At 40.7% G+C, this 27,657-nt stretch overlaps 1 protein-coding gene across 1 annotated transcript; it reads left to right on the plus strand.

Moving 5' to 3' along the window:
* Positions 1-26,802, plus strand: abca3b (ATP-binding cassette, sub-family A (ABC1), member 3b). Its single transcript, XM_069702835.1, has 31 exons — positions 1-276; positions 1,332-1,422; positions 3,030-3,276; positions 5,944-6,071; positions 7,279-7,444; positions 8,204-8,463; positions 9,721-9,837; positions 10,132-10,252; positions 12,156-12,329; positions 12,414-12,595; positions 13,473-13,619; positions 13,827-13,956; positions 14,042-14,196; positions 14,612-14,767; positions 14,860-15,070; positions 15,464-15,614; positions 16,042-16,140; positions 17,265-17,463; positions 17,549-17,855; positions 17,945-18,218; positions 18,537-18,741; positions 18,891-19,110; positions 20,147-20,305; positions 20,513-20,685; positions 22,124-22,258; positions 22,422-22,616; positions 22,747-22,934; positions 23,073-23,243; positions 23,338-23,534; positions 23,779-23,852; positions 24,437-26,802. Exons 2-31 carry the CDS (start codon positions 1,369-1,371, stop codon positions 24,566-24,568), a joined length of 5,127 nt encoding a protein of 1,708 aa, XP_069558936.1. The 5' UTR covers positions 1-276; positions 1,332-1,368; the 3' UTR covers positions 24,569-26,802.
* Positions 26,803-27,657: the final 855 nt, after the last annotated feature.

Here is a 27,657-nt window from a genome sequence, read left to right on the forward strand (position 1 = left end):
GCATTTCGCACAATGAATTCACGGGCTTATCCAGCAGCGGGTGCAATGTCATAGCCTCGCTGGCAGGCAGCGAACTGGAGGGGGATAAACCTGGAGCAGGCTGCCGACGTCCCGAGCTTAACGCAACCGAGCGTCGACGGTGTCGGTGATGGAAGAGGCCCCGCAGTGATGCTTTTGTCATCGTCTTAAGGCAACAAGGAAGAACTGTTTTCACCTCGACAGGAAGAGGGGGACCACTGCTAGTGGACTTCATGTGCTGAAACCTTTGCTTTTGAGGTAATTTTAAATGTTTAAGTAAGGATACACCTCACAGTCACTTCGGTGGGGACGTGTCATTATTGATGCAGTGTAAAACGAAAACGTATTGGTGAGTCAGCACATAGTATTTCGGTAATTCTTAGCTTTGTCCCTTAGCTCCATTATGTGCATTCATCATCGGACTCCTTAGGGATTGACGAGCAGGTTGATTGTCCAATCAGGAGGGCCAGTAGTCTGCGTTGGACCAATCAGGGAAGGGAAAGGCAGTTCCCAGTGAAAATGTAGAAAAGGTTCATGTCCCTTGCAGGTTACGTGTGTTTATTGTCTGCAAGAGCATACTAATAGAGAAATGGCTGCTCTAAATATGTAGCACATGGTCTTCTGAACTCAATTACAGTGATAATAAGTAAAATGACCCCTGTTTTATCACGATGAATGGACCCAGTGTCAAATTCAGAATTACATTACTGAATTTGTGGTGGGCAGTGAAATATGACCTCAGTGAGGCCAAACTGGTTCCTGTGGCTTTGACTGATAGTTATTGCTCACCCTCTGTGAACTGTGCCTTGTTATAGAGTTGTAATTGTGACTTTAAATGGTCACGTTATCTTGGCATGTGTGTTTAGCTGACACAACGAGGTCTCAGTCTGTGATCATTTCATATTCCTATAACAATTTGATAGGTCATTTGAGTGACTGTGCATGCATGTCAATGGCACGCTTTTTTTTTTAAAAAAAAGATCTTTTGCTCATTGGTGGTTGAGCTGGTCTGAAGTCATTTCCAGGCATGAATTTCTATGGTAGTTGTTAAATTATCTTCATTGTCTAACCCATCTCGTAAGTTGTTTTCTCCTAAATTTCCCGTTAACTTTTCCTGAACTAACTAAAACGTCATGCTAATTATTATGCTGGTGATTGCTCAATTTCGCTTCTCTTTTTTGTTTTTTTCCCATTTATTATGAAATAGAAACTGAGAAATACAATTCTATTGCTTTCATTACAGCTGTTTTGCTGCTTCAAATAAACTTTTATCAAACAGAGGTTAAAAAATGTCCCTTTCTTTCTGTCTTCAGCCACTGTAGAAGGCTGCCTGGACTGTCTACGGTCAAAATGGCTATCATGCGACAATTTGGACTGCTGGTGTGGAAAAATTATCTGCAGCAGGTGAGTTGGAACAAGGTGCACCTACAGCAGCCTGTGTGTGACTTTATTTGGGGCTGACAATGTTTTTAACTGCGTATTGTCATAAGTAGCTGTGTTTACAGAGAAGCAACCTGTATGACAGTATTTCATTTATAGGCTAAATGGGACATACAGTAAACTGACTCACATTTTGTTTGAACAACTTTAGATGTTACCCAGCTGCCCCAGTAATAGAGTTGGTCTGCGTTGTGCTTTTGACAGAGACTCTACCTGGGTCGACATGTTGGTGGTTGCCACATGCTTTTCTAAGCCTTATATGGCTATCTATAGAGGAAGTTACTGTTTGTATCTTTAGTGATTACATTTTTTAAATTCATGTGACATTGACCATGAGACTTGATCATGAGACAAGAAACACATTTTTCTATTGTGTTTGAGGGAAGATAATTTTGATTCTAACCTGTTAGTGCCTGATTTCTACTCATGTTGGCACATATCTTTTCTGAATAGCTATTTGCATAGTTTTGTACTTTAATATCAGTTGGTGATTTCACAATGCTGCAGATATTGAGAAATGGAATAGGCTGTCTGCTGTATGGCATGTGTGGTGTGAGGTTATTGTTTCATCACCCTCCTCTCCCTGCAGCTCCAGTTGTTTTCCTTTAGTTTAGTTTAAAAGTTGTAAACATATTTTACCTTCACAAGGAAATTGAGGAAATGTAATTTAGACCTGAGAGCCTGTTATGAAACCATCGCATAGACAGTACGTTTCTGTTCCGGGTCTGTTTTTTTCTTTGGTGGTGTCCTGCTTAGGTCATGGTGATCATGTATTTTCAGTTCAGCTACATTAGGTTTTGATGAAATGTCCCTTGTTTGCAATTGAGATAAACAATTAAAAACTAGCCGTAGAGATTTATATTTTTAAATCAGGTTAAACTAGACTGGCCAAACATTAATTTCCAACTTGACAGATTTTGACATATTATAATTGAGTCACTATGAAGGTTCAATATATACAGCCTCATACTAAGAAATATTACTCAAATGGAGCCAATAGACAAAATTTAACATGACACCATATCTACTCTGAGGTGGCGTTTATTCCTCTAAATAATCATTTTGATTTCATGCTGAAAAAGAAAGGTGTGAAATTGGCGCCCGTCTTACATTGACTGTGAAATGTCCTGAAACTGTCCAAGTCATTTTGTACTTCAATCACTCAACAGGAAGAACCCATCACATAAGTTAAGCTTTGTTTCAACTATCTGTGAAATTGTCTAGTTTCTATTCTGAATACCCCATTGAAAACCCCATCTACACTAAAACTAATTTACCCTTTGAATTTTCACAACATACAGGGAAATTTTAAAAAAAGGGGTTGCACTTTTCAATTCCTTTATAGAGGATATAAAAGAGAGTTCATTTAATATTCATGGAGGTTTTGAGCTACTTAAAAATGATAAATATCTTGTCAAGCCATAGCATGGTTATTTCATCTCAATACATGATAATACACTCCCTCTTTAAAAACAAAATTCATATATTCCCTCAAAAAGAAAATTTCTTTCTCTTTCCATTTTATCTCGATTGTATAAATGACATATTTTCTCTCTCTTTCTGCTCTCCAGAAAAGGCAGATCTTGGTGACACTGGTGGAAATACTCCTACCTCTGCTTTTCTCCGGCATCCTCATCGTGCTGCGTCAGAAGGTGCCCTTTAAGGACTACCCCAATGCCACAGTCTATGAGAGCTACGCTGTCGACACACTACCAAAATCATTCTTGCAGCACCTACAGCTGGCCTATGTTCCCGGTAACTCCAGTGTGGTGCGTCAGGTGGCAGAGGATGTGCGAGGCAGCCTGTCCCTCTCCTCAGGTGGGTAATAGTCAGAGAGGAAATGGGCAGCGTGTTTAGCAACACTTGGCTTACTTCAAAAGCAGTTTCAGTTCAAATGCAAATCTGTGAAAAGCAGGTCATCCACAGCTTGAAATAGCTTCCATCTGCCAATCAACAGCTAACATTGATTGACAGTAAAGATTGGTCAGGGGCATTTTTAAATGATAGAAATTTTTCATTGTCATATGTTGCACAAAATAGTTTTTCTTTTTGTATCTTTTTTAACGTAATCATCCCACAGCCTATGGGCTTTGTTAAAGGAATAGTTTGACATTTTGGGAGCTATGCTATCATTCTGTCTTTTCAAGAGTTAGATCATCATCACTCTTGCATCTGTCTGGTAAACACGAGGTTACAGCTCGAAGTTTTAATCGGCTATAAAGCTAGCAGGTTACAGGTTGCCTGGCCTCACCCAAAGGTAACAAAATCCACCCAACAGCACAGATAAAGCTCAGTGATTAACACATTGTACTGATCTTCTCTTCATTTTGGTGGAGTTTATTGCCAAATGAAAATGAATAAGATGTTTGCTGGGTATTATAAAAAGCAATGGCCATATCATATTATACCGATATATTTACGGTGTTGTAAAAAAAGTTTCACATTTCACATCAGTTCAAGCTGTTTTTACCAGTGAAACAAACACCACAGTATTGACAGCATTTGTAGTTGAGGAGAAAACTGGGAATACCGGTTCCTCCAGAAACAGGCGTCAGGAGGACAAACAGGCTGCACCCTGATCCCGTGCCAGACTATCAATTGGGAGTTTAGACAGGCAAAGAAAGGAAGCTCACACATTGTAGCCTGTTAGTCTGCTCCCTCAGGACCATACACACCATTCCTTTCAATTCACACACTCACTCCCACCGTCTCTGCATGGCCTCGTATCCCGATAAACATGCAAATTGTCTGACTGACGTGCGTGCAAATGGCCAGTGTACATATTTGTTGAGGGCAGAGATAGGCAGGCGGACAGATCTGTGTTACTGCAGGTAGCCCTGTACGCAGTACTCTGAGATCTCAGCTCAGCTATTAATGAATCATTTAACTGCGCTGGTTCAGAGGGAAAGGTGGAGGGGATTGATCAAGGCTGACTTTTATAGATCATTGAAGTCCGTCCACAAAATTTGGCCTAAAATAAGGGATTCTTTTAATCCGTTGAGTTGACAGCACCTCACAGCAGCCCTGTGATGTGTGATGTCAAAGTTTCACATGTTTAATTGACCTAAGGATTGTTAGATTGTGAGCACTGAAACTGTGGTGTTTCTGTGAAAATATTAACAGAATATTGAAAGGGCTTGTTTTTCAAACTATACGTTGAAAGAGTGTGGTGCGAAATGGTTTTTCTTGTGTAATCACAATTTATGTTATTAAAATGTTGTCTTGAACCTAGGTCATCATTGATAGGTGTTTCCTTGTACTATTCAAGAATAAGACGACTCCATTTCTTTTCATTTGCAGTTGATCTGTTATTAGTTTGAATATGATAATAACAATGTTCTATCATAGTGGCCAAAGGGAAAGTCTGAAAATCACTGAATTTGAGAAGCTTTAATCAGTAGAATATACTGTATAGTACATTATCAAATTTGTAACATTTAAACCATTGGTTCCCACCTTTTATATCTGGTACACCAACATCCTGATCTTATTTTTAATGGCGGCTAATTATTTAGAACATTTGCGTGTAAATTTTAATGCTCGCTTTCATTTTCAAATGATTATATTACTTTACTCCTTACATCTACTTTAACCCATGCTGTCAGTACTTTTAGCTAACTAGTTTTCAATCGCTCTCAATCAACGAATGGCAAGCTGTTACAAATGACTGAGCACAGCTGGCATATTAATATTAGTAAATTCACTAAAGATTGCTTTTCTAGATGTTTACCTTTCACTTAAACACTAATGTGAATGTTTCTTTGAGAAAATCCTAATTAAATTTTTTTGTAAATTAGTTGAACTTCTCCCATCTTTCAGTTTGGGTTAAGCGTCAACACCTGGTTTGGAATTACTAAATTAAACAAGCATGCAGCATTTCAGCATTATGTCAAGTGCATGTTTGAATTTGTGTTTTTGGCAACTGTATATTCCCTCTGTGCCCTCTGTGTATCTCTTTGGAAATGTTTATTTTATGAGCCTGACCCAGATTTAACCTCCGGTGTAACACTGCCAGACTCAGAATACCATCACGAATGCTTGATAAGTGGAAGACCAGTTCAGGAAAGAAAGAGATTTAATCAACAGGAATAAAACAAGAAAAAAAGATCTGTTTTGCTCTATTATTGGCCTGGTCCTTATGTTCAGGTTTTTTTTCCCTAGCTGTCGGTGATATTGAAGTGTGTCATGACATCCTTTGTGTTTTGGCCCTGCTAGTATTTCTTCCTTTTTTAAGTAAACTACCATCTGTGTGTTCAAGTACACTCTTTTCTCTTAGGGACTCAATCTTTAGTATTTATAATATTGGTCACAGAATTTGGTATGCTCACCGCGTGCCGAACCGATTCCCTGCCTGTCAGTGAGTATAGCGAGCTGCAAGGTCAGGTGCTGAGACAGGCATGGAAAGAGGCGTACGTGCGAGGAATACCACACCACAGCTAATGTAACGTTCCTCGGGGAATGTGTTGTGTTTTGTTTCTGTTCCAGTGCGGGGCTTTGAGACAGAGGAGCAGTTTGAGAACTACGTGAGAATTGACCCTCAGTCAGGAAAGCTGCTGGCTGCTGTGGTGTTTGAGCACCCCTTCACCCATGATGATGAACCCCTGCCCCTGCAGGTAAAAGGCAGCAGACACACTGTCACACACTGTCGCAGGTACACGGCTGAGTCGTACACCTGAATAGTAGTGCAATAATCATTTTACTGATGTGAGAAGAGTACTTTACACTTTCAGAGTGTGTTACCAGTAATACTAGTTCAGTCACTTTTCTCTTCTTCCTTGACTCCTCTTGGTTTGCTTGTGTACAGTTGGCATGTTTGAGTAGAAGGAAAAGTCTGAACCAACAGGCTTTTTGTTTTCCGAAGAATAATAGTTGAGGTGAAAATCCTCCTCCTCATGTTTATAACCAAGTTCCTGCTCAGTCTTTTTGGATTATCATGCCTGTGTGCCATCCTCCCTTTGTCTCTGTCACATCAGTTCAGTTCAACTTGCCAGATGAAACATTAATACTCTTTATTTGTCAGCTTTTGGTTGCTATTTTCTTTCTTTGTTTTTATTTTTTTCTCTTGCTTGTCTCAGCTCTGTGGATCAGTCATTCTTAACCATTTTGGCAAATGACTTGTTTAAAGAAATGCTTGGTTACAGATGCGGTCATAATCAAAGCAGTTCAGCCAAAGTGAGAAGAGCCAAAGTATTTGAGATCCAGCTTAGTATGGGCTCATTTATTGCATAGTTGGTTTGTTTTGTTTCCAACAAACTGACCAGGTGAGAGCCACTTGCACTAAGTGTAGCTAAATTGATTCAGAGACCCAGGAATGTAAAGTCTAAAGTGCAAGTTCTAGTTTAATGATTGGTAATCTGAGTGCAAAGTAATGCGCATGGTTCAAAGGGGTTGTAGTTAGTCCCAAAGTTAATCACAAGTGGTTTATTTCATGTTAAGGCAAAAAAAAACAGTGTCACCTCCCATTCCCTTAAAAAGCCAGGTGTGCTTGCACCTCGGTGGATTGCTATAAAAACACTTCTCTGCAGAGGAAACAGATCTGCTTCAAGTCAGTCAACAATACTCCTGACCACACCTCACTTAAAGACCAACATGCCCATAGGTGCTTTGGTCGGTGCACGTATATTTACTATTTAAACAACGTGGGTGCCGGACGGGAAAATGACAACTATGTTGTCCTGAAACCTGGAAACACATGTATTGCTCTTGGTGCTGTTTTGTGGCAATTGTAAGATAGCGCCCTGAGTTTTCGAAAAATGCTCTCTACTCATGGCTTCGTTCGTCTCTACTACTTCTGTTCTCTTTTTGCACTCTGACATTTAGGTGAGCTACCACTTGCGTTTCACCTTCACCCCACGCAATGCCCCGTCCAAGGAGAAGTCGGAGCTGAACCCTAATAGTGACCTAGACTGGCACACGCTCAGCCTCTATCCCCTTTTTCAATTGCCAGGCCCAAGGGAGCAGCATGACAACGATGGAGGCACACCTGGTGAGAACGTTTGTTTGTCAGAAAAAATGTAATGTCCTTAATACCATCACACGTCTGTTTTTAAATGCTACATTTCAATTTTTCTTCTGATACAGAGGTTATGATTGGTGAAAAGCTCTTAATTTTTCTCTGGAGTTTCTTATCCGGCTGTGTTTCCATAGCAACTACAGCCCCGCACATCTTTGGCATGATTGGTGATATGCAGTATCCGTCCAGGATACAGTGTGCCCTCGCATCATTTGTGGGGAATTTGTGAGGTGTCAAGAACTGTTCAGGATGCATCAAGTGATCTTAACTCAATTTTCACATTTATGCTGCTGATTTATCACGTTTAAATGATGCGATGATGAACAAAGTGGGATTGGATAAGACACTCTTGTGCTGTTCACAGCAGGCTTGGATCTTTTTTTTTTTTAAATATAATTAAATCCCCAAACTGCATTTAACTACAATGGTAGGAAGTGGTATACTCCAAGCGGTGAAGTCATGCTGGCAGCATAATAGAACTGACCAGCTTTTAGAGTCGCATGAATATGGATTTGTATCCTCCACATGCATAATAACTCATGATTGCAGCTACTGTTTTGTTACTCAAGGTTACTTGCCCTTTTTCATGTTAACTTTCTAGATGGCGCTTAGAAGGCTTTTGCTCTGTGGAACAGGTCATGTTTTAAATGGTGTTGTGCCCCGAGTCCCCAGGTTACTGCTAATATAATGGTGGAATGAACATTTTTGACTTCTTTCTCTGCTTCTTTAAAGGTTATTTCCGAGAGGGTTTTCTGGCAGTGCAGCATGCAGTTGACCGAGCCATCATGCGCTCTTACAACAGAAGCGCTGCTGTGCCTCTGTTGCGACACATCAGAGTGGTCCTGTCACGCTTTCCCTACCCTGCTTTTATATACGACGTCTTCATCCTGGCCATCCAGAACCAACTGCCCCTACTACTGGTGCTCAGCTTCACCTACACCTCCCTCAACATAGTACGATCGGTGGTGCAGGAAAAGGAAAGGAAGCTCAAGGTGCGTTTGTGAGCTTCTATACAATAAGGGCCTGAGTTACTAAGATCTCAAATAAAGGGTAGTAAATTGCGTGTTTTTTTTGACAAAAGTTTGCACATTTATTTTGCACCTGTTTTGCGGGTGATTTACTAAGAGTATTTGCGTCACTGATATATTTGCAGGTGCAAATCGCTGTATTTAAATGAGGGGTTTTCATGTGTTAAAGTGATTCCAGCCGTTCTAACAGAACGACTGCGAAAGGAAAAGGAAATCTGATCCCATTGAAATTAAGAAATATAAAAATAACAAGAACAAAACGCTCTATAGGAGATTATCAGCAAGAAAGTTAATGCCGTGGGAAACAGAAAAAGGCGGAAAAAAAACGGCTTAATAATAAAACATCGGCAATAAAACAGGAGGGACAGGAAGATGCTTCTAACAAACACTGAGGAGCTGGTCCAGCTCTTTCTGTGATGGACAGGTGAATTAGTCTCACTCAGTGCCTCGCGAGTGCTCGGGAACCTTATGTACCTGTGAATTCTGCGGGACACATTCAGGACCTGGGACAGCACACCCGAATAACGGGTATGGGTGGGATATAAAGTGATAGACAGATGCAGGAAAATGCTGAGTCGCAAGAAGTTCAGTCATTGCTGGTATTACGTGGCTCCTCCTTGTTGTTGGCTGTAAATCACCATTCAGTTCATTCAAAAATTCAGAAAAGTCACAACTGGACAAACGATATGTCTAAATATTTTTGTGCCTCTGACATCTCATAAATGTTTAAACTGGTATTATTCTGGTATAGCATATTATTTGCTTTCCTGCGTCTCCTTCTCACCAAACTAATAAGAGCAGCCGTCTCTGCAGATTTACGCACCTGATTAATATGTGCCTTTCTTTCATACTAAAATACACACGCAATCACTTCTCCTATTTCTACTTTCAGGTTTAGTTAATATCATTGCGGGTGCTAAATTGCTCTATTTGCATTTCCCCTCCCAGTATTTTGCATGTTTGAGTAGAAACGCCCAATATTACATATGCATTCAGGCAAACACGCAAAATGGACAACGTGTGTTAAATTGCACATTTGAAAGATGCAATCCTCACTGCACGTCGTTAGTAGATCAGCTTGGACATTTTTTTGCGGGTGATGTGAAGTTTGTACGTGATTTTACACACTTAAACCTTTAGTAAATCAGGCCCTAAGAGCAGTCCTGAAATTAGCAATAAAATTGTCATGCTTTACGTCCTGCCTTTCCTTGTGTGTCTCAGGAATACATGAGGATGATGGGTCTCAGCAACTGGCTTCACTGGAGCGCTTGGTTCCTCATGTTCTTGCTCTTCCTCTCCATCTCAATCTTTTTTGTTACTGTGCTCCTCTGTATCCAGGTGAGTTAGTGTCAGAGATAATCTTTACTTTACACAATTCAGCCTGCAATGCTTTAATTAATAAGTCATGAGGCTGCTTAAAAGTGAATTTGAAACAAACAAAGCCAACAAAAAAGGAGAATATAAAAGGGAACTTTGTTGTAAAGCAAATTATACCTTAGTTTTAGTTTAATAACAAAGTCCATAGCTTAATTTCTCCATATGTCCAGCATTGAGTTAAATTTCCATTTTAGAGGTTATAGATGTGCCCAAAAAAGTCTTAACTTACCGCTGAAATTGAATCTGTTATTTTAGGTGAGTCCTAACGGAGCTGTGCTGACCCACAGTGACCCCACGCTGGTCTTCCTCTTCCTGCTCATCTTCACTGTGGCCACTATCAACTTCAGCTTCATGATTAGTGCCTTCTTCTCCCGAGGTATGTATTTCTTTCTGTCTGTCTGCTCTTTTCTGAAGGATAATGACGTCTCTTTTTGACCGTCCGTCTCTTGCTGTGGACTGGACATGTGTGGTCCGAGGCTTTTTACACTGCACTCTGCTCTATTTTGCTGAAATGGTCTGAAGTGGTCCCTGAGATGTAGGACAAAGTGTTTACTGTTTGCGTTGCTCCTTTCTGTTAGACTGAAGCATAACAGCAGCAAATACAAGCACAGTGGCCGTAAAGAATATTTACGTCAAATACAAATATACTTGCACGTAATAGTTACATTTTTATTGAAGAAGTATGCGAGTGTAAATATTTCATATAAAATAATTTCTGATATAATAATTCTAACTTGTCTGATGCCATATCTTGGTGATGAGAAATGTTTTGTTCACTAAGTTAACAAATGACTTTTAGTTTGGAACTATTTCCATCTTTATCTGTGTGAAATTCAAGCTCCCTGTCCGACACTGGATAACCTTCATGATAAAGAAAACTATTTAAATCTCTCCTTTCTCACGTTCCCCTTTTCCCTGCTTCTTTACTCTCTCGCTCACTCAAAGCTTCTCATTCAAAACAGAATCCATCCCCTTCCAGCTTTCCACAACAAAGCAGCTCAGATTGCAAATATTTCTCAGCCTCAGTTTTATGTAACCTTTTGCAAAGCAGTTTCACAGAAGCACTTACTTTTTTATGTTGTTGTTTGGCTTTTTTTCATTCTACAGTCATAAGAAACATTAACCTGGTAATGACCGTTTATGATTAGGTCTTAAAGTGCTTTTTTCTACAGCGGCTGAGTTGTTGAAAAATACTTTAAAAGCCTTCCTCTTAGGTATTCACATTCAGACAATGTATTTCTGTTCTCAGAGTAAGGAATATAATGTGCCTTGTCACCTGCCCAGACAGCTCTCCTTTAGTGGTTTCACATAATGATGTGCCATTTATTAATCTTGTCCTGCTCTTCCTTTCTTCCTGCTGCTTTCTCTGTCCAGCTGTCACCACTCAACCTGGCATGTCCTTGGTGCATGAACAGTTGTCCAATTGTAAAATTTGACCGCCTGACTAATCTCATTTAAATAGTGCCAACTTCTGCTAATCTCGGTGAGCTAAATAAGCCAAAGAAACCACAACACCATGTTGTTTTCCCTGTGACACTTTATGTATAAAGTTGATAAAATACACAGACTTCCTATGTATTCAACCCCAACTGGGTTCAAGGGTTTTGCCTAGAAATTATGTTTTGTAGATAGAAGAGGAACAAAGGAAGGATGAAGGGCTTTTACAGAAAATAGGCCAAGCCAACAGAAAGGATCCTTCAGTGACCTCCTCGGACAATTTTGAACAAAGCACGGCTACTTCTTCTCTCCTAGCTGTCTTTGTGTGTGCAGCTGTCTGAATACTTCTCGCCTCCCACTGATGTACTTTTTTTGGGGGAATAGATAATAGCACTTAATCAATGCATGCTTCATGCAGACTCAAAATGTCACATTGTTTGCAACAAGTGGTCTTTGGAGAGGTCTTGTCATGCTGCTCAGAAATGGGGAAAAAAACAGTTCTGAAAGTCTTTCATTCTCTTCTTTCACATTACTCAGCTTCCCCCCTCCCTATCTCTCATTCGTCCTTCCTAATATTCCATCTGAACAGCACTCCAACACTTGTTCTGTCAATCAAGGAAATGGGTTTCTTTGAAAAAGTAGTTCTCAGTCATTTGCCTGTCAGCTCTAGACCGTGTGAGTTTTAGCTCATCAGCAATGTTCTTCTTCTATAACTGTGGCAATGAAAGATGACAAGAGCTGAGATTGCACTATGCAATTCATGACTTTCTCTTTGTCCAACCTCACATAATTTAAGGCATGAGTCACGATTCTCTCATTCTTTCTTTTCTACCTGACTGTAGCCAATGTGGCAGCAGCAGCGGGTGGCTTCATCTATTTCTTCAGCTACCTGCCTTATTTGTTCCTGTGGCCACGCTACGACTTACTGAGCCATGCCCAGAAGGTGTCAGCCTGCCTTATCTCTAATGTGGCCATGGCCATGGGAGCACAACTCATAGGAATGTTTGAAGGCAAAGGTAAGACTTGGGCTGGGGCCAAACTAAATTTTGTCAAATGTGGGATTATCATAAGGTTAATTTTGTCCATTTCTTGCTCTTCAGGGACGGGGGTTCAATGGTCAAACTTGTTTGACTCTGTGACAGTGGATGATGACTTCTCCCTGGGCCAGGTTCTGGGCTTGCTGCTGTTTGACTCTGTGCTGTATGGGCTGGTGGCCTGGTACATGGAGGCAGTTTTTCCTGGGGAGTACGGAGTGCCTCTACCGTCCTATTTCTTTTTACTGGTATGCTTTAAACTAAGCTGCTCGAACATGCACAAACAGGGATGCCTTTCCTATGTCTTTAGTATCTACATTAGTGTACTACATTTTCTTTTTCAAACCTGAATGTAGTATACCAATGTAAAGAAAGTCACATGCGAGCAAAAGAGAAAATCCTCTTAGATTAGAAAACACTCAGTGAAAGTGTCTCTGATACAGTGGGAGCGGAGGGGATTGCAAATGACAGGTCACAACATATTGGCCAGGGGAAGTCTTCAAGTCCAGCTAGTTAGAATAACAGGAAATGTCTGAGTCTTTCTTGCCAACACAAATAAGGTTTATCTTTGTAGCAACTATGGACGATCACGAAATGGCGTGCTTTTACACACATAAATAAACTCATACTAACCCATTGTCCGGTAGTCAGGAATTCAAGAGTCTGCCAGCAGGGTGCGGTTTAGATGCTGACGCACTTCACTCTATGTCTATTGTGTGTGTGTGAATGTGAGATGCTGTTTCTACGGCGTAAAGAGGAGGTTTGACTCTGGTTCTTAGGAAGTGCACCAAGGGTGACTTTGCTCAGGAAGCATTCCCCTGTAATGTAGAGTGTACATGATAAACAATGATAATTTTGGCCCGCTCTCTCTATCTTGTGTTTTAATGAATTATTGTGTGCCTCTGCTTCCATTGTTTCATCCTGCACTTCCCTTGCTTCAGTAATCAGAGAGAACGCAGTGTGCAATTGATGATGTAACTTTTGACTTTAAATATGTAAAAGCGTGTTGGAAATGAATACTGGAATTATAAAGTTGTATTTTACACATCTTTAAAACTTGGGGAGGGAAGAATCACAACCAATGCCTGTCCATCCCTGACTGTGTTTTAATCCCCTCATCTGCAGCCTTCATACTGGTGCAGCAGCCCTCGCATGGCTTTGATGAATGAGAAGGAGGAAGAGGAGGATGCAGAAAAGGCTCTGAAAGGAGAGTTTATAGAGCAGGAGCCAGCTGGACTTGTCTCCGGAATAAAGATCAAACACCTCGCTAAGGTGAGCAGTAAAACCCTGTGACCCAAGAGTTAGCATGCCCCCATTTTAGTGTAACACATTGCATATGACCCAAAAGAGATGAATTATTAATGTAGTACTACCACAGTGGATTATATAGATGGTAAATAGGTAGCAAAGTAACTCTGCTCTCCTTTTTTTTCTGCTCAGATGATGCATGTAAACGTTCTGAGTTTTTCTTTTTGGCAGGAATTCAAAGTGGGCAACAAGACACGACAGGCTGTACGAGATCTTACCCTGAACATGTTTGAAGGACAGATCACAGTGGTGCTGGGACACAATGGTGCTGGGAAGACCACAACACTGTCCATGCTAACAGGTTAAACACCTAAAAGCTCTTGCCATCCAGCAATGCGCACCCACGGGAAACATGCCACCTAAATGACATCGTCTTCATGTTTCAGGTCTGTTTCCCCCCACCAGTGGCAGGGCCTACATCAATGGTTATGACATCTGTCAGGACATGGCTCTGATCCGACGCAGTCTTGGACTCTGTCCCCAGCATGAAGTACTGTTTGATAACCTCACAGTAAGAGAGCACCTGCTCTTCTACGCACAGGTATTTAGTATGAGGTGCTCATATTGTTTCCATATTAAATTGTATATAACTTATTTAAAATTAAAAAATTCCATTATAAACAACAGTAAACATCCCATGATTATAAAACTATTTTTAGTTTCAGCAGTTTCCTGTACCCATAAATGAACCTTTACGTTGTTTAAACTTTATTTGGCCAACTTTTTCTTGCCTTTCCTTCTCTATGTACTATCGCAAAACCTCTACGATCTGAGTAGCAAGTTTACTGTACTTTTCCGGTTTGTCTAAAAGTCGAACCCTCTCCATTTTAAGAACAAGACAGGTGCAGACACTTTCTTCCAGGCCCTCCATTGAAATGAATGTATAATAGATGCTGGTAGTATGGATGAGAGTATGACCTATGTGTACACATTGTGTTTATGTGTCTTATATTCAGCTGAAAGGCTACTCCAAAGACAAGATTGCAGATGAGGTGGACCGGATCATCCGTATCCTGAACCTTGAGGACAAGCGACAGGCTCGCTCCAAGACCCTCTCAGGTGGCATGAAGAGAAAACTTTCTATTGGCATTGCCCTCATTGGAGACTCCAAGGTTCGGAATTTCTCAAGCATTATTCTCTCTCATCCCTTTTGTCATATTCTCCATCCCCATCAATGTTCTCACCTAACTCTACCCATCTCCAGGTTGTCATGTTAGATGAGCCCACATCTGGTATGGATCCATCAGCACGACGTGCAACCTGGGACCTACTGCAAGGGGAGAAACGAGGTCGCACCATCCTGCTCACCACACACTTCATGGACGAGGCCGACCTGCTTGGTGATCGCATTGCCATCATGGCAGGAGGAGAACTGCAGTGCTGCGGCTCATCACTCTTCCTTAAGAACAAATACGGTAAGTGAAGAATGCAGTGGAAATGGCTGCAGCAGGTTTAAAGCATTACATTAATAGCCTTTCTTAGACCTGCACAGATATGACAAAAATATATTCTAGTAATGTTTTGTTTTAGTTTAAAAACAAAACAAAACACTGCACTTTTGTACATGTCAGCTTTCAATGTAATTTCACCTTTTTGATTTCGATTCTGTTACATCGGTGTAAATAGTTAACTTCTCTGTACATATTGCACATTTTCAGATGTAAGTGGACATACACGATATAAGTGCTTTCTATAACGTGGTTGGACATTCAGGGGAACTGAAAATCCAGGAAATGAACTACACCAGTATTATTGGTGTCAACATCCATGATTGCTACCATTAACTACACTGGCCCTCTGCTCCACAGGTGCCGGCTACCACATGGTGATAGTGAAGGATTCCCTTTGTAATGTGTCTGAAATCACCCGCCTTGTCCACATGTATGTTCCCAACGCCACACTGGAGAGCAGTGCTGGAGCTGAGCTCTCTTATATTCTGCCCAAAGAAAGCACCAGCACGTAAGTCAGTCAGGTCTTAAATTATGTTCACAATACTCACAATTAGACTCTGTGTGAGGAGGCCAAATGTCTAGAAAGACAATTGGCCAACTACAAATCACACCTGCTGAATGAATGAAAGAATAATAATTACTCTGAACTATGTGAAAGGCTTACCCTACTCACATACTGATGACATTATTGTATTGAATACAGATACTAATTGATCTTTCGCTCTTTGCCTCTATGCATTACACTCTTCTTTTCATTAGAGCAACACAGAAACAGAATTAGGATGGTAAATATATCATAATTTCAAAATGAAAATGTGCGATGTTTTACATTTAATCAAGAGCTCATATTATAATATCAAGTGTTAGCATTTGTACGCCTGTGAGGTACTGTGTAATCTGTTTCCCTTCTGCTCTTTGTTTGTGTTTTCTCTCAGGTTTGAATTGCTGTTTGCCGAGCTGGAGATGAACAGAGAGGAGCTGGGCATCGCCAGCTACGGAGCTTCAGTGACTACTATGGAGGAGGTTTTCCTCAGGTAGGAGATATGCTGTATGACATTGCTTAATGTTAGCCTTTTTAATTTTACATATCAGTAGGATCTGACACTGAGGACAACCCTCATAGTGCTAACCACATTTGCATTTAAGCTGCAATGTCATGCTATGGCCAATGGCAAGCCTTGTAATGTACAGCAAGACAGACATTTTAGGGCATTAGAAAATGCCTTCTTTTTAATGTTTAGATTCACACAAGTATACAAGGCATTGTTTTGTTCGTTTGAAAGCCTCCTCGCTTTGCCCTTTGCCCAGTGTTGTAAATCTGTCTTAGAATGTGTGGAACTTTGAACCACACCTCACTGTAAATAGAACCAATTTTAGTTTTGTTTACTTGCAAACCAGAACTGCAGTGGACATGTTTGCCTCTCTCCTTTGCTCGTGCATCTCAGTGCCAGTTATGCCTGCCTCCCTGTTGACTAGATTTGTGTATCTGTGGCAACAAGCACAAGACCACTCCCCCAACACTGTGTGCTGCTTCATCTGGCACAAGTGCACAACATGGTAATTGGTCTCTACCAAGGCCTCATTATTTGCAAGTCATACTGAGAGTCCAGCAGTGTGTTCTGGCAATTACACGATAAACTAAATGTCAAACAACACCAAGAAAAGCTTCTGTTTGAAAATTTGGTCAACTGGCTTCCTTCTGGCATTTAGTATTTTACAACCAAGTAAAATGACATGGTTTTTCTTCCAATTGTTATTATTCAGTTCCCCAGAGATAAGAGGTTTAAAGGGGATGGACTAATTGGCTAGATAGATAAAATGTCACTGTAGGCTCATAAAGGCACTGTGTATCTGGCAAGATGAGGGTGTGTAATATAGTTCCCTTCTGTGTAGGTGCCTTTGTCTCACTGATAATTGATTTGGAAGGTCCAGAAATAGTTTTATTTGCAAGCAGCTCTCCTGCTTTCGTCACCTTACTGAACTGCTTAAAGGAAAGAAAAATTAACATACTCGATAGATTCTCCTTTCCTCATGCAATATCTTTTTCTATTTTTAATTTTACACTAGTGTGGCATTTTTATTGCGTTTATTTGAGTTTGAATTTGAGAATAATATAATGAAATATTTTGATAGATTTTTTTTTTTTTTTTTTTCACAGAGTGGGAAAGCTGGTCGATTCTAGTTTGGACATCCAGGCTATCCAGCTGCCAGCTCTACAGTACCAACATGAGCGACGCTCTCATGACTGGACCACAGATGACGCCAGCAGCATGAGCGGCTTGACCGATGTCACTGACTTCACAGACAGTGGCACACTCATCTCAGAGGACTGCTCCAACATTAAGCTGAACACTGGGGTAAGACAGTGGAAACAAACTCATCATGTTTATTGCATTTTATTCAAACTGCTCACGTTTTACTTCCCATTATCTCCTCCACCAGGTCAGACTGCACCTGCAACAGTTTTATAGCATGTTCCTAAAGAGGGCGCTGTACAGCTGGAGAAACTGGAAGGTGATGGTGGCTCAGTTCCTGGTCCCTTTGGTCTTCACTGTTGTGGCCTTAGCTGTGGCACGCACCTTTCCCAATCACCAGGACGCTCCTCAGCTGAGGCTGGCACTCAGTCGTTATGGTCCCACCGGGGTCCCGGTGGCTTTGCAGCCCGGGGCAGGTCCCCTGGCCTCTGCCTTGGCAAATACATATATTTCTCAGCTCTCTGCACAGCTAGGCCAGCACATCAACATCACTGGTAAGCCTCGTGAGAAAGACGAGTACCTGGCATCGCTGCTTAATTGAGTGTTTACTGACCAAATGTCTTCTTTCTCTTTCTCCCTTTAGACTTTACTGATTATATCCTGACCCAGGCGCAGGCAGAAGGCGGCAGCTTTAATGAGCACTGTGTGGTGGGCGCTGCTTTCCGTGGCAGCAGCAGGAAATACGCAGAGGCTACTGCCTACTACAATAACGAGGGCTACCATACACCCGCCACAGCTCTTATGATGGTGGACAACGCTTTGTTCAAACTTCTAGCGGGGCCGAATGCTTCCATCCAAACAGGCAATTACCCCATGCCACGTAACCTGTCTGAGGCCGCCCAGAGCCAGCTCACAGAGTGAGTAGAGGTGGGGAGGGACAGTATTTTGTTTCATGTCAAGAGCTTCAAACATTGCAAACTCTTGAAGAGAAGTCAGTCACTCAAAAATAGTGGAGATTTCCCAGGGATGACTGTCCATTCAACAGAACAAGAAATGTTGATATTGTTAATAAATGTCAGTCATTTTTGTTGCACTTAAGTGGTGATGCATTCTGCCATTAATTGATAAAGTGATTTGGTGCCATTTCTCTTTACTTTCCTCCTGTCATCAACCCTCTTCCTCCTTATCCTTTCTTTATCTCTCCTGACCAACTCACTCTTTTTCTCCAACTGCAGGAGTAAGACAGGGTTTATCATTGCCATCAACCTAATGTACGGCATGGCCTCCCTGTCCAGCACTTTTGCCCTGCTGCTTGTAACGGAGTCCTCCATCAAGTCCAAGCATGTGCAGCAGGTCAGTGGCGTCTACCTGTCAAACTTCTGGTTTTCGGCCCTGCTGTGGGACCTGGTCAACTTCCTGATGCCCTGTCTCCTCATGCTAGTGAGTATGACATCATTGCACTTCTTACTGAGATAACGATGATGAGACTGATGTGTTGGTCCAAATAGAGCATTTATATTTACAGCATTCAAGATTTGATATATGGGTTGTACAGCCTCATATCCTAGTGTATTTTTTTTTGCTCTCAGGTGGTATTCCAGGCATTTGGCGTGAAGGCTTTTGTGGAGGAAAACCATCTTGTAGATGTGTTGTTGTTACTTCTGCTGTATGGCTGGGCTGTTGTGCCTCTTATGTACCTGCTCAGCTTCCTCTTCTCCACTGCTGCTACTGCCTACACACGCCTCACCATCTTCAACATGATTTCCGGCACTGCCACCTTTCTGGCTGTCACCATCATGACAATCCCAGGTGAGAGATGATATGCACTGTAAACAGTAGCTCTTATTGTCCAGAATATAAGACAACGCAGATGATAAGACAGCCCCTGCTTTTCCTACTACTGTTTTTGGAAGGATAGTACACCTTCAGAGTTGTTCTGTTGGGCAGATTTTCTGTTATCCTTCCAATTTTTCTGAAAATAAGAAACTTTTGATGTTCAAAGCCTTTCTTTTTATAAAAATAAAACACTAAATGCTTCCTATAAAGTAAAATCCCACATGTGTGTTGCTTGTCCATATGAATTTTTGAGGTGCATCTGATTCTTTTGTTTGCATGTCAATCAGCCACATACTGTCAAGTCAAACTCTTGAAGTGGTTTAAGTACTTTTGTGTCTTTTCATTGTTATAACATTCTGTGACATTGGTAACACTCGACTGGTTAGTTGGTCCTTTGCCATTTTCTGTAGTAGAAACACTTATAAGTCTTTTTACTTGTCAGGATTGCAACCTTCAAAAACTCATGCAGGTTAAACTAGACCAACTCCTTGCGGCCTAACTCAAGAACATGCACTCTAATCTCAACAAGCAATCCATAATGCAACAATCTGTAGGTGCTGGTGCTTTGATGTTGTGAATATGTCTAGTCTAATCCCTGAATACAATACAACTCTAACCTTTTCAAGTGCATGTTTGATAAAAAAATAAAAAAATAAAAAAAAAGTAGGCTCAGGCCTATGTGTGTAGAGCTTTTGGCTGTACTGCATTTCGATTCAGCAACACTGCCTCTGGCTTGGCTGTTCCCTTAATATACCAAATTTGTGTGTGGGGAAACCCGTGTGGGATCATGTTCTAGCAACCTTCTAGGGGTTGATTGGGTTGCAGCTGTTGAATAGAAGGAAACTGCTGTGATTTCATCTGTATGAATCTATGATTGTTAAATATTCCTGGTCACCATGATGACAAAGATAGAGGTAGAGATGGAGGCACAGCATTGAGAAAATGGGGAAAATGCTGGGAAAATTATTCTTTATCATTTGTGTTGACTGCCTCTGAAATTTTTCTTCAGAGTTGAACCTAAAGGACCTGTCGCACTTACTGGATAAGGTGTTCCTGATCTTCCCAAACTACTGCCTGGGCATGTCTTTCAGCCAGTTCTACCAGAACTATGAATTCCTCTCGTTTTGCACCTCCAGTTCTATCAGCAAAGCAGTCTGCAATTACTTAAGTAAGTCCTGCCTAAATGTAGCCTGAGAGAATAAAAAGTGTAACAGATGCCTTTGAATGAGAAGGGTGATTCATTTTGATAGTGACAATAATGTTATTTTTTTTAATCAAAATTTCCCCTTCTTTAATTACAAAAATAAATACTCCATTAAATTCCTTGATTTCTTGTGTTTAGTTGATATAACTTATTTTTTTTCTGTGTTTATAGACATTACATACCAGACAAACTACTTCTCAATGTCGGAGCCTGGTGTGGGGCGCTTCGTCCTGGCCTTCTCAGTGCAGGGTGTTGTCTTCATCATTCTGCTGTTCATCATCGAGCTGCAAGGCGTCCGCACTCTCTGGCGACTTCTCATCTCTCTGGGCAGAAGACGCAAACAGGTAGATGCATTGTCAGAGCACCGAACAGAGCTATGTGCTTGTTTTACTGTGAAGAAAATCCCTTGCAACCACAACTTGCACTGCGTGGGAAGCAATTTTCAAGTGTGATTAAATATATTCAAATTGCAGCCTATAAAAAGGGAAGCTATCTAAAGACAGCATGAGTAGTGGGAGATACACAAAGTCATTTGTTGAACTGTTCAGGGAATGGAAAAAAATGGTGTTACCACCTCAAGAATATTAACTTTTAACTCTGAAGTACCTCAGATGTAGCTGAAAACACAGTTACTAGGGTGGTCCTTATCATTTAATTTTTCAGTTATAAGAGGGCTCTGGCAATTACCATCTTTATTTGTTTGTTTTTAAAGCAGCATGAGACTAATAACCAAACAACAAAGATTAATTTATCAAGAGAACAGACTGAATATATCTTCATTTGTAATGAAACTGCAGTCCCAGCCCCACTTCATCAAGCAGAAGAAGCAACATGTCACTTAAGGCTCTTGGCACCTCTTAACATATCTTACCATCTCTGCATTAATCAGCGCTGAGACTTCACTCAAGGGACATTTAAGAATTGTATTTGAGACCCCCCAACTGATTTAAAAAAAAAAAAAAAAAAAAACTTTTATGAAACTGTGTTTTGGAAATATGCATTTAGATCCAAAACTATTAGTTCAATATTTGTTTAATTCAACTCAGATAAATGTATTAATATTAAGTGCCAAATCCCGACATAAATCATCTCAGGGCAGTTAACATAATAAGATCGAGTCCTAACAACAGAAAGAAACCCAACAATTTAACTAGTCAGACGAGTGACATTGGGAAGTAAAAACTCCCTTTTAACAGTGAGAAACCTCAGACAGAACAAGGCCTCGACTGGTTGGGTGAGCGGAGACATCATAGAGAGGAAAGAACTATTAGAGACTAGAAGACTATTCTGAGCTTCTTTGTTGTGAGGATTTGCTGATTTTCTTTGTCCTCTGTGGTAGAAATTTATTTTGTATATTTATTTCTCTATTTTGGTTTCTGGGTTTTTGAAGGTGTCACCTATGTTTTTTTTTTTTATTTTATTTATTTATTTATTTTTATTATTATCCACAGATTTATCAGTAATGAAAGTAAGTGTTTGTTGCAACTAAATCCCTTTATGAAGGGAATCACAGTCTCAGGTCAAGTATTAGTTTCCTCAAGCTCCATCTGTTGTGTAATTGAACTGAGTTTGTCCAACCTTGTCCATGAAGGGTTTCAATGATTTCAATCTATTCTGTGTAGATTGCTGTGACATGAAAACTAGACTATAAACATAGTAAACTGTAATAATAGTTATATATCATGCAGTTGTAAGACCCTTTTTCCTGTGAGATGGAGGTCCTATTTGTGGTTGATATTTTCCGTCATTCATTTTCATCTTATGTGCTGCCATCTGGTTTAGATTCCCCTAATAGGGGATGCAGCACTGCTTCCAGAGGACAGAGATGTGGCCGAAGAGAGGAAGAGGGTTCTGGAGTGCCAGCCGATAGTCGAGTCTATGGTCGGTAGCCCCCTAATACTGCAGGAGCTCAGCAAGGTATGTAGCTCAGCAGTCTTTTGCCTGTTTGCAAAAGTCTCAATGTTTCCCTGAACTACCGAGACGGAGTGCCCCAGTGTTAAAATACGTGTGACTCTAGTGGTGTGTGTCTCCAAGAGATACGAAAAGGTGGTACAGACTGCCTGTGCTCTCTACCTCTCAGGTGTACAGCAGCGGGGAGAGTCTTCTGGCCGTGGACAGGCTGTCTCTCGCTGTAGGGAAAGGGGAGTGTTTCGGCCTTTTGGGCTTCAATGGAGCAGGGAAGACCACAACGTTTAAGATGCTGACATGTGATGAGAGTGTTACGTCTGGAGACGCCTACATTGATGGATACAGCATCTTGAGGGACGTTAAAAAGGTAAGAGGGAGGGAGATGGTGAGAGAAAATCAAAGGGAACTCAACTTCAGTCGAACAACTTTTTGGATTTAAACGGACAAACTCCTCTATCTAAAATTCACTGCTTTTAACATTCATCTCGGGATTGCAGGTGCAGCAGCGCATAGGTTACTGTCCTCAGTTTGACGCCGTGTTGGACCACATGACAGGAAGAGAAACTCTGTGTATGTATGCCAGGCTCAGGGGAATACCAGAGAAGTATGTGTCTGGCTGTGTGGAGAATGTCCTGAGGTCGCTGCTGCTGGAGCCTCATGCTGACAAACTGGTCCGTAGCTACAGGTTGGTAGATCTTTTGAGAAAAATCGGAGCCATTTTCAGATGGGTTTTGTTGCCATACACTCCACATGTTACTCTGAATACTGCTTTATTTGGCTGAGAAAGTATGTCCAAATCATATGGTACCTTGAACATTTTCAGTGGCGGTAACAAGCGAAAGCTGAGTGCAGGAATGGCTCTGATTGGTGGGCCTCCAGTCATCTTCCTCGATGAACCTTCAACCGGGATGGATCCTGTGGCCAGGAGGCTGCTGTGGGACGCTGTTACACGCACACGGGAGTCAGGCAAGGCCATAATCATCACTTCCCATAGGTGAGCTGTGGAGAATATGTTGGGTCTTGGCTAAAAGAAGTTCCACCTTGATACATGTTAAGCAGCTTGCCCCCCTGATATGTCTGCTCACCAGCATGGAGGAGTGTGAGGCCCTGTGCACCAGGCTGGCGGTGATGGTCAATGGTCAGTTCAAATGCCTCGGGAGTCCCCAACACCTGAAGAGCAAGTTTGGCAGTGGCTACACCCTGCTGGCTAAAGTACATATAGAAGCTGAGCTGGAGGGCAGTGACCTGCTGCTATTTAAAGACTTCATTAAAAGCACCTTCCCAGGTCAGAGCTGTCGGGATACTTTACAATGCAAAACAGTAGAACACAATGTTTTATTATAGCTGCACATTTACAGTTATAATTTCACTCTTGAGTGGGCAGATAGCTGTGTTAAATATGGATTATTTTAGTATGTTTCCTGCAATGCACTTGACCGTTGAAGGTCTTGTTTTTAAAGGGATCTGTCACTGTTAAAGTATAACAAAGTAGATGTAACCAGGTGATTTTTTTTCCCCCCCCTCAACAGGTAGTCAACTTAAGGATGAGCACCAGGGCATGGTGCACTACCATTTGACTGACAAAACACTAACCTGGGCGCAGGTACAGTAGCTGATTTACAGATGAAAAGCCTCTGTCACATTGCTCAAGAGTAAAATACAGACGAGGCTCTCACTTGTGCTGTGTTATATCGTCCTCTAGTGGACAAAATGGTAACCAAGTTATTTAACTGGGAGGTACTTTCTCATCCCCTTCTCCTTATATTTTATTTTCTACCTCAGCATGTCCTTCATCTCTTTTTTAATTTTAAAGGCAGGTTGATCAGGATTTGTAAGGAAACAACATACATTCAACATGTGACATGTAGGCAATCTGTAATTTAAATGGAACAGTGTTGTTTAAATTGTACACAATTTGAAATACAAATGGTAATGGTATGCTAGTATGTCATGGTAAATACTCCAAAATGCCCCCAAACAACTACCTAAACGAAGCGATACATGTGGAAAAAGATAAATTGTCAGTGGGTGTGCACAAGCGTGTAAATAATGTATTTATTTGAATTATCACTGTGTAAAAGATACAGATTTCAGCTATAAACTGTGAACTTGGCACAAAACCTTTGGCAGCTCCAGAGGCACCTTTTCATGTTCTCTCTTTCCCCAACTCTCCACTCCCACCTCTAGGTGTTTGGTACTTTGGAGGCAGCCAAAGAGAAATACTGCATTGAAGACTACTGTGTGAGCCAGATATCTCTGGAGCAGGTGTTCCTTAGCTTTGCCCAGTTCCAGCACTGCACACAGAGCGGGAGGAAGTAGGCGGAGTGAGGAGTCCGTTCATCCATTGTCCTGTCTCCACAGTGTGTGAACAGAGGCTGGAGCAGAATGTGGTTTATCTCCCAACTCTGTTTTTACCTTGAACACACACTCAATGGGCCAGTCGCAAACTTCAGCATTTGTTCTCCTGTACCACCTCGGTGCGTCTTTGTTCGGTCGTTCATGCCGTTGTTGTTGTGTGAATGTAGGAAAATTTATTCGGATACTGATCTGATTATGGTATGTGGGGCATTGATTATACCAAGTAATGAACTCTCAGTACTGCACCTTTTTAGTGAGGTCAAAGACAATGACACTACTCAAAACACGCTACCACTATTCTGTGTGTGTCAGGGTTTATTTGTGTGTGTGTGTGTGTGTGTGTGTGTGTATATAGATTGTCTTTTTGTTATTTATGACTTTTATGACTTTATTTTGTTTTCAAGACTTTGTGCTTTATTTTGGTGATCATCAATCATTACAAGAGAATGAACCACTCCAATTGATGCACACCTTTGAGCCTTATCTAACACATGAGGGTTATTGTTTCTTTATATTTCCCTTAACAGAAGGTCTGGTTATCCTTAAGAGCCTCATAATGTTGTTGCCAGATGTACATAATGTTACGTGTTCATGGTACTAAAACCATATACTCAGTTAAAAACTGTTTTGGGATCATTAATGAATGCATGCATGAAATACGACTTACTGAATGCATGACTCTGGGCGAGCAGAAAACTGCTAGCAAACAATAGAAGACCGTCCATACTGAAGATCCATCCTCAGATTACATTTAGTCCATTCTCAGTATATTTAGTACCTCTTCATTTTCAGCTCTTGTGTGGCGATGATTCTGTTTTTGCTGCCAAACAACTTATAAGCAACAGTGTGTAATAGGTTGATGTCAGCCATTGCAGTTAACATGGAAGCTATTCAGAAGGAAATCCTGAAAGCATTGTGTGATGCAGGAGATTATTTTCAAATGTTGCTGAAATTGGAAGTCTTGAATTCAAATCAAAATTGTACGGGATTTGATTTGGACCTAGAACAGCAAGAATGCAATGACCTTTGAGGTGTTTTAATTTTTTTTTTCTTTTCCTTTTTCCTGCACTGTGTGTGTGTGTGTGTGTGTGTGTGTGTGTGTGTGTGTGTGTGTGTGTGTGTATGTGTGTGTGTGTGTGTGCGTGTGTGCGTGTGTGCGTGTACGACAGAGGAACAACAGAGAACTTGGCCGTATGATCCCTGAATTCATCCAGCCTTTCTTACACCAGTGCTTTGATAGACTTTAAATGTTAAAACCAAGAGATTGTCATTGTGCAGTGGAAAAACTTCTGCTGTATTATCTTTATTTTTTATCTTTAATGAGGTGCTGCAATAAAAATGGCCCCCCCAAAAAAATGGATAATAGAACATCCAGGCCTCTGAAAACGAACAGATGCCTTGTTCTGAAGAAGAATGATCAACACAGTTGTTTTGTTTTTTTTCTCACCTCAGTTCAAAGTGTGCACTGGTTATCACATTCCCAAAGCCTTGTTTGTACCTAATTGTACCTAAAGAGCTTGTAAAATGATGTATACATTCTGTAGACATAATTAGAATAACATTTAATGTTTCCAAAAAATACTTCCCACACACATTGATGATAAATATATTCATGGTTTCCTGCTTTTCATCCCTTTTAAAGATCTATACTACAATCTTTGGTGATTATTGATCTGATGAACTAATTTTAAGTGTGCAAATGACATTCCTACTCTAAAGAAAAAACACTTCACAGACGTGAAATGAATGTATTCACCGTTTTACATATAAGCAAAAAGCACTTGGTCAACTTTATTAACTGCTTGATATGATTTATGTTCACCATGCTGACTGATTTAAAAAAAGTAGACATGATTGTCCAGAAAGTCACTAAAATGTTGCTGATTCGTCATCACAGGATTTAACCTTTAATTTTCACTTTTTACATTTGTTTCAGTATTTGCACATTTCATCTTTCATTACATGTAAGACCTGAAATTACTCTAATGTTAAGGCACGTAGTTTGAGCAAAAATTGAAGGATTTGTGCTGCTGAAATTGGAGGAATGATTAATGCTGTATCATATTTATAAAGGGAATTTACATCATAATAATTGTGTACTGTACTGTACTGTACCATGGAACTGACCTTGTCAACTCTCTGTGTATCACTATTCTTTTTAAATTAAATTATGCTCTATGCAAAGGGTAAAGAAACACCAGAATCTGGTTTTATTTTCCCAGTAAGTATACGCCATGCTTTTTACACCCGACAAAACCCTGTGTCAGATGAGGGGCTAATAATAATTTAAAACAAACCATTTTGTGACCTGGCAGAATTTGTTGTCATTTCATTAGTAGGCTATTTGACGGCATTTAAATTTGTTTACTCCCGTTTTGAAATAAATAGGCTATGGGTCTGTATTTACAACTTCATAACTCAGGAACAGAAGGTGAGATTGTGACCATATTTCACTTTAGCTCAGGTTTTGTATTGGTGACACTAATTTTGGGCGTGGACCTTGAAACTGTGCTGATTGCACAGATCTTCTGTACTGTTAAGTTGAAGATGAACATCCACATTTTAAGATTTGTAACGTCTTTGCTGCAACAACTATATTTGAAATGTTGTCTACTTTCACGGCTGCGATGTTGTCATTGGACTTTGACGCCACTTTCGCTCCTTGATTTTACACACTAACAGATATACACACTAATGTACAGCGAAACAATAACAACAGAGCTCAACAAAGTCAAGTCAAATCAATTTTATTTATGTTTCTCTAAATACACTTAATTCGTTCCATTAAATTTCATAAAACTCTTTATACATAATTTAATCTGGACATACATTATGGAAACTGCAACTTGACTGGTTGCTGTAAGCACACAACCATGAGGCGATGGTTGTAGTTCTTTCTAGATCATAGATAAATTACACTTGGAGATATAATTGAATTTAAATGTTTGAAATTCTTGTTCTTGCAGGTCGCAGGGTTTGTCTTGAGGAGAGTCTGTCTAAGATGGAGCTCTTCATCATCTTTGCTTCCCTCCTTCAGCGCTTTCATTCCA

Source organism: Brachyistius frenatus, unplaced genomic scaffold (assembly GCF_029030835.1).
Source record: "Brachyistius frenatus isolate BFR_SWC_R1_liver_20210118 unplaced genomic scaffold, ASM2903083v1 Contig_43, whole genome shotgun sequence".
In the NCBI taxonomy this organism is placed as follows: Eukaryota; Metazoa; Chordata; class Actinopteri; family Embiotocidae; genus Brachyistius; species Brachyistius frenatus.

What these genes read in the sequence shown, in the direction of transcription:
- abca3b (XM_069702835.1), top strand. Translation starts at nt 1,369, where the DNA reads ATGGCTATCATGCGACAATTTGGACTGCTGGTGTGGAAAAATTATCTG. An exon ending in CTTCCTTAAGAACAAATACG is followed by an intron (nt 15,071 to 15,463) that starts GTAAGTGAAGAA and finishes TCTGCTCCACAG; the next exon opens with GTGCCGGCTACCACATGGTG. An exon ending in AGCAGTCTGCAATTACTTAA is followed by an intron (nt 20,306 to 20,512) that starts GTAAGTCCTGCC and finishes CTGTGTTTATAG; the next exon opens with ACATTACATACCAGACAAAC.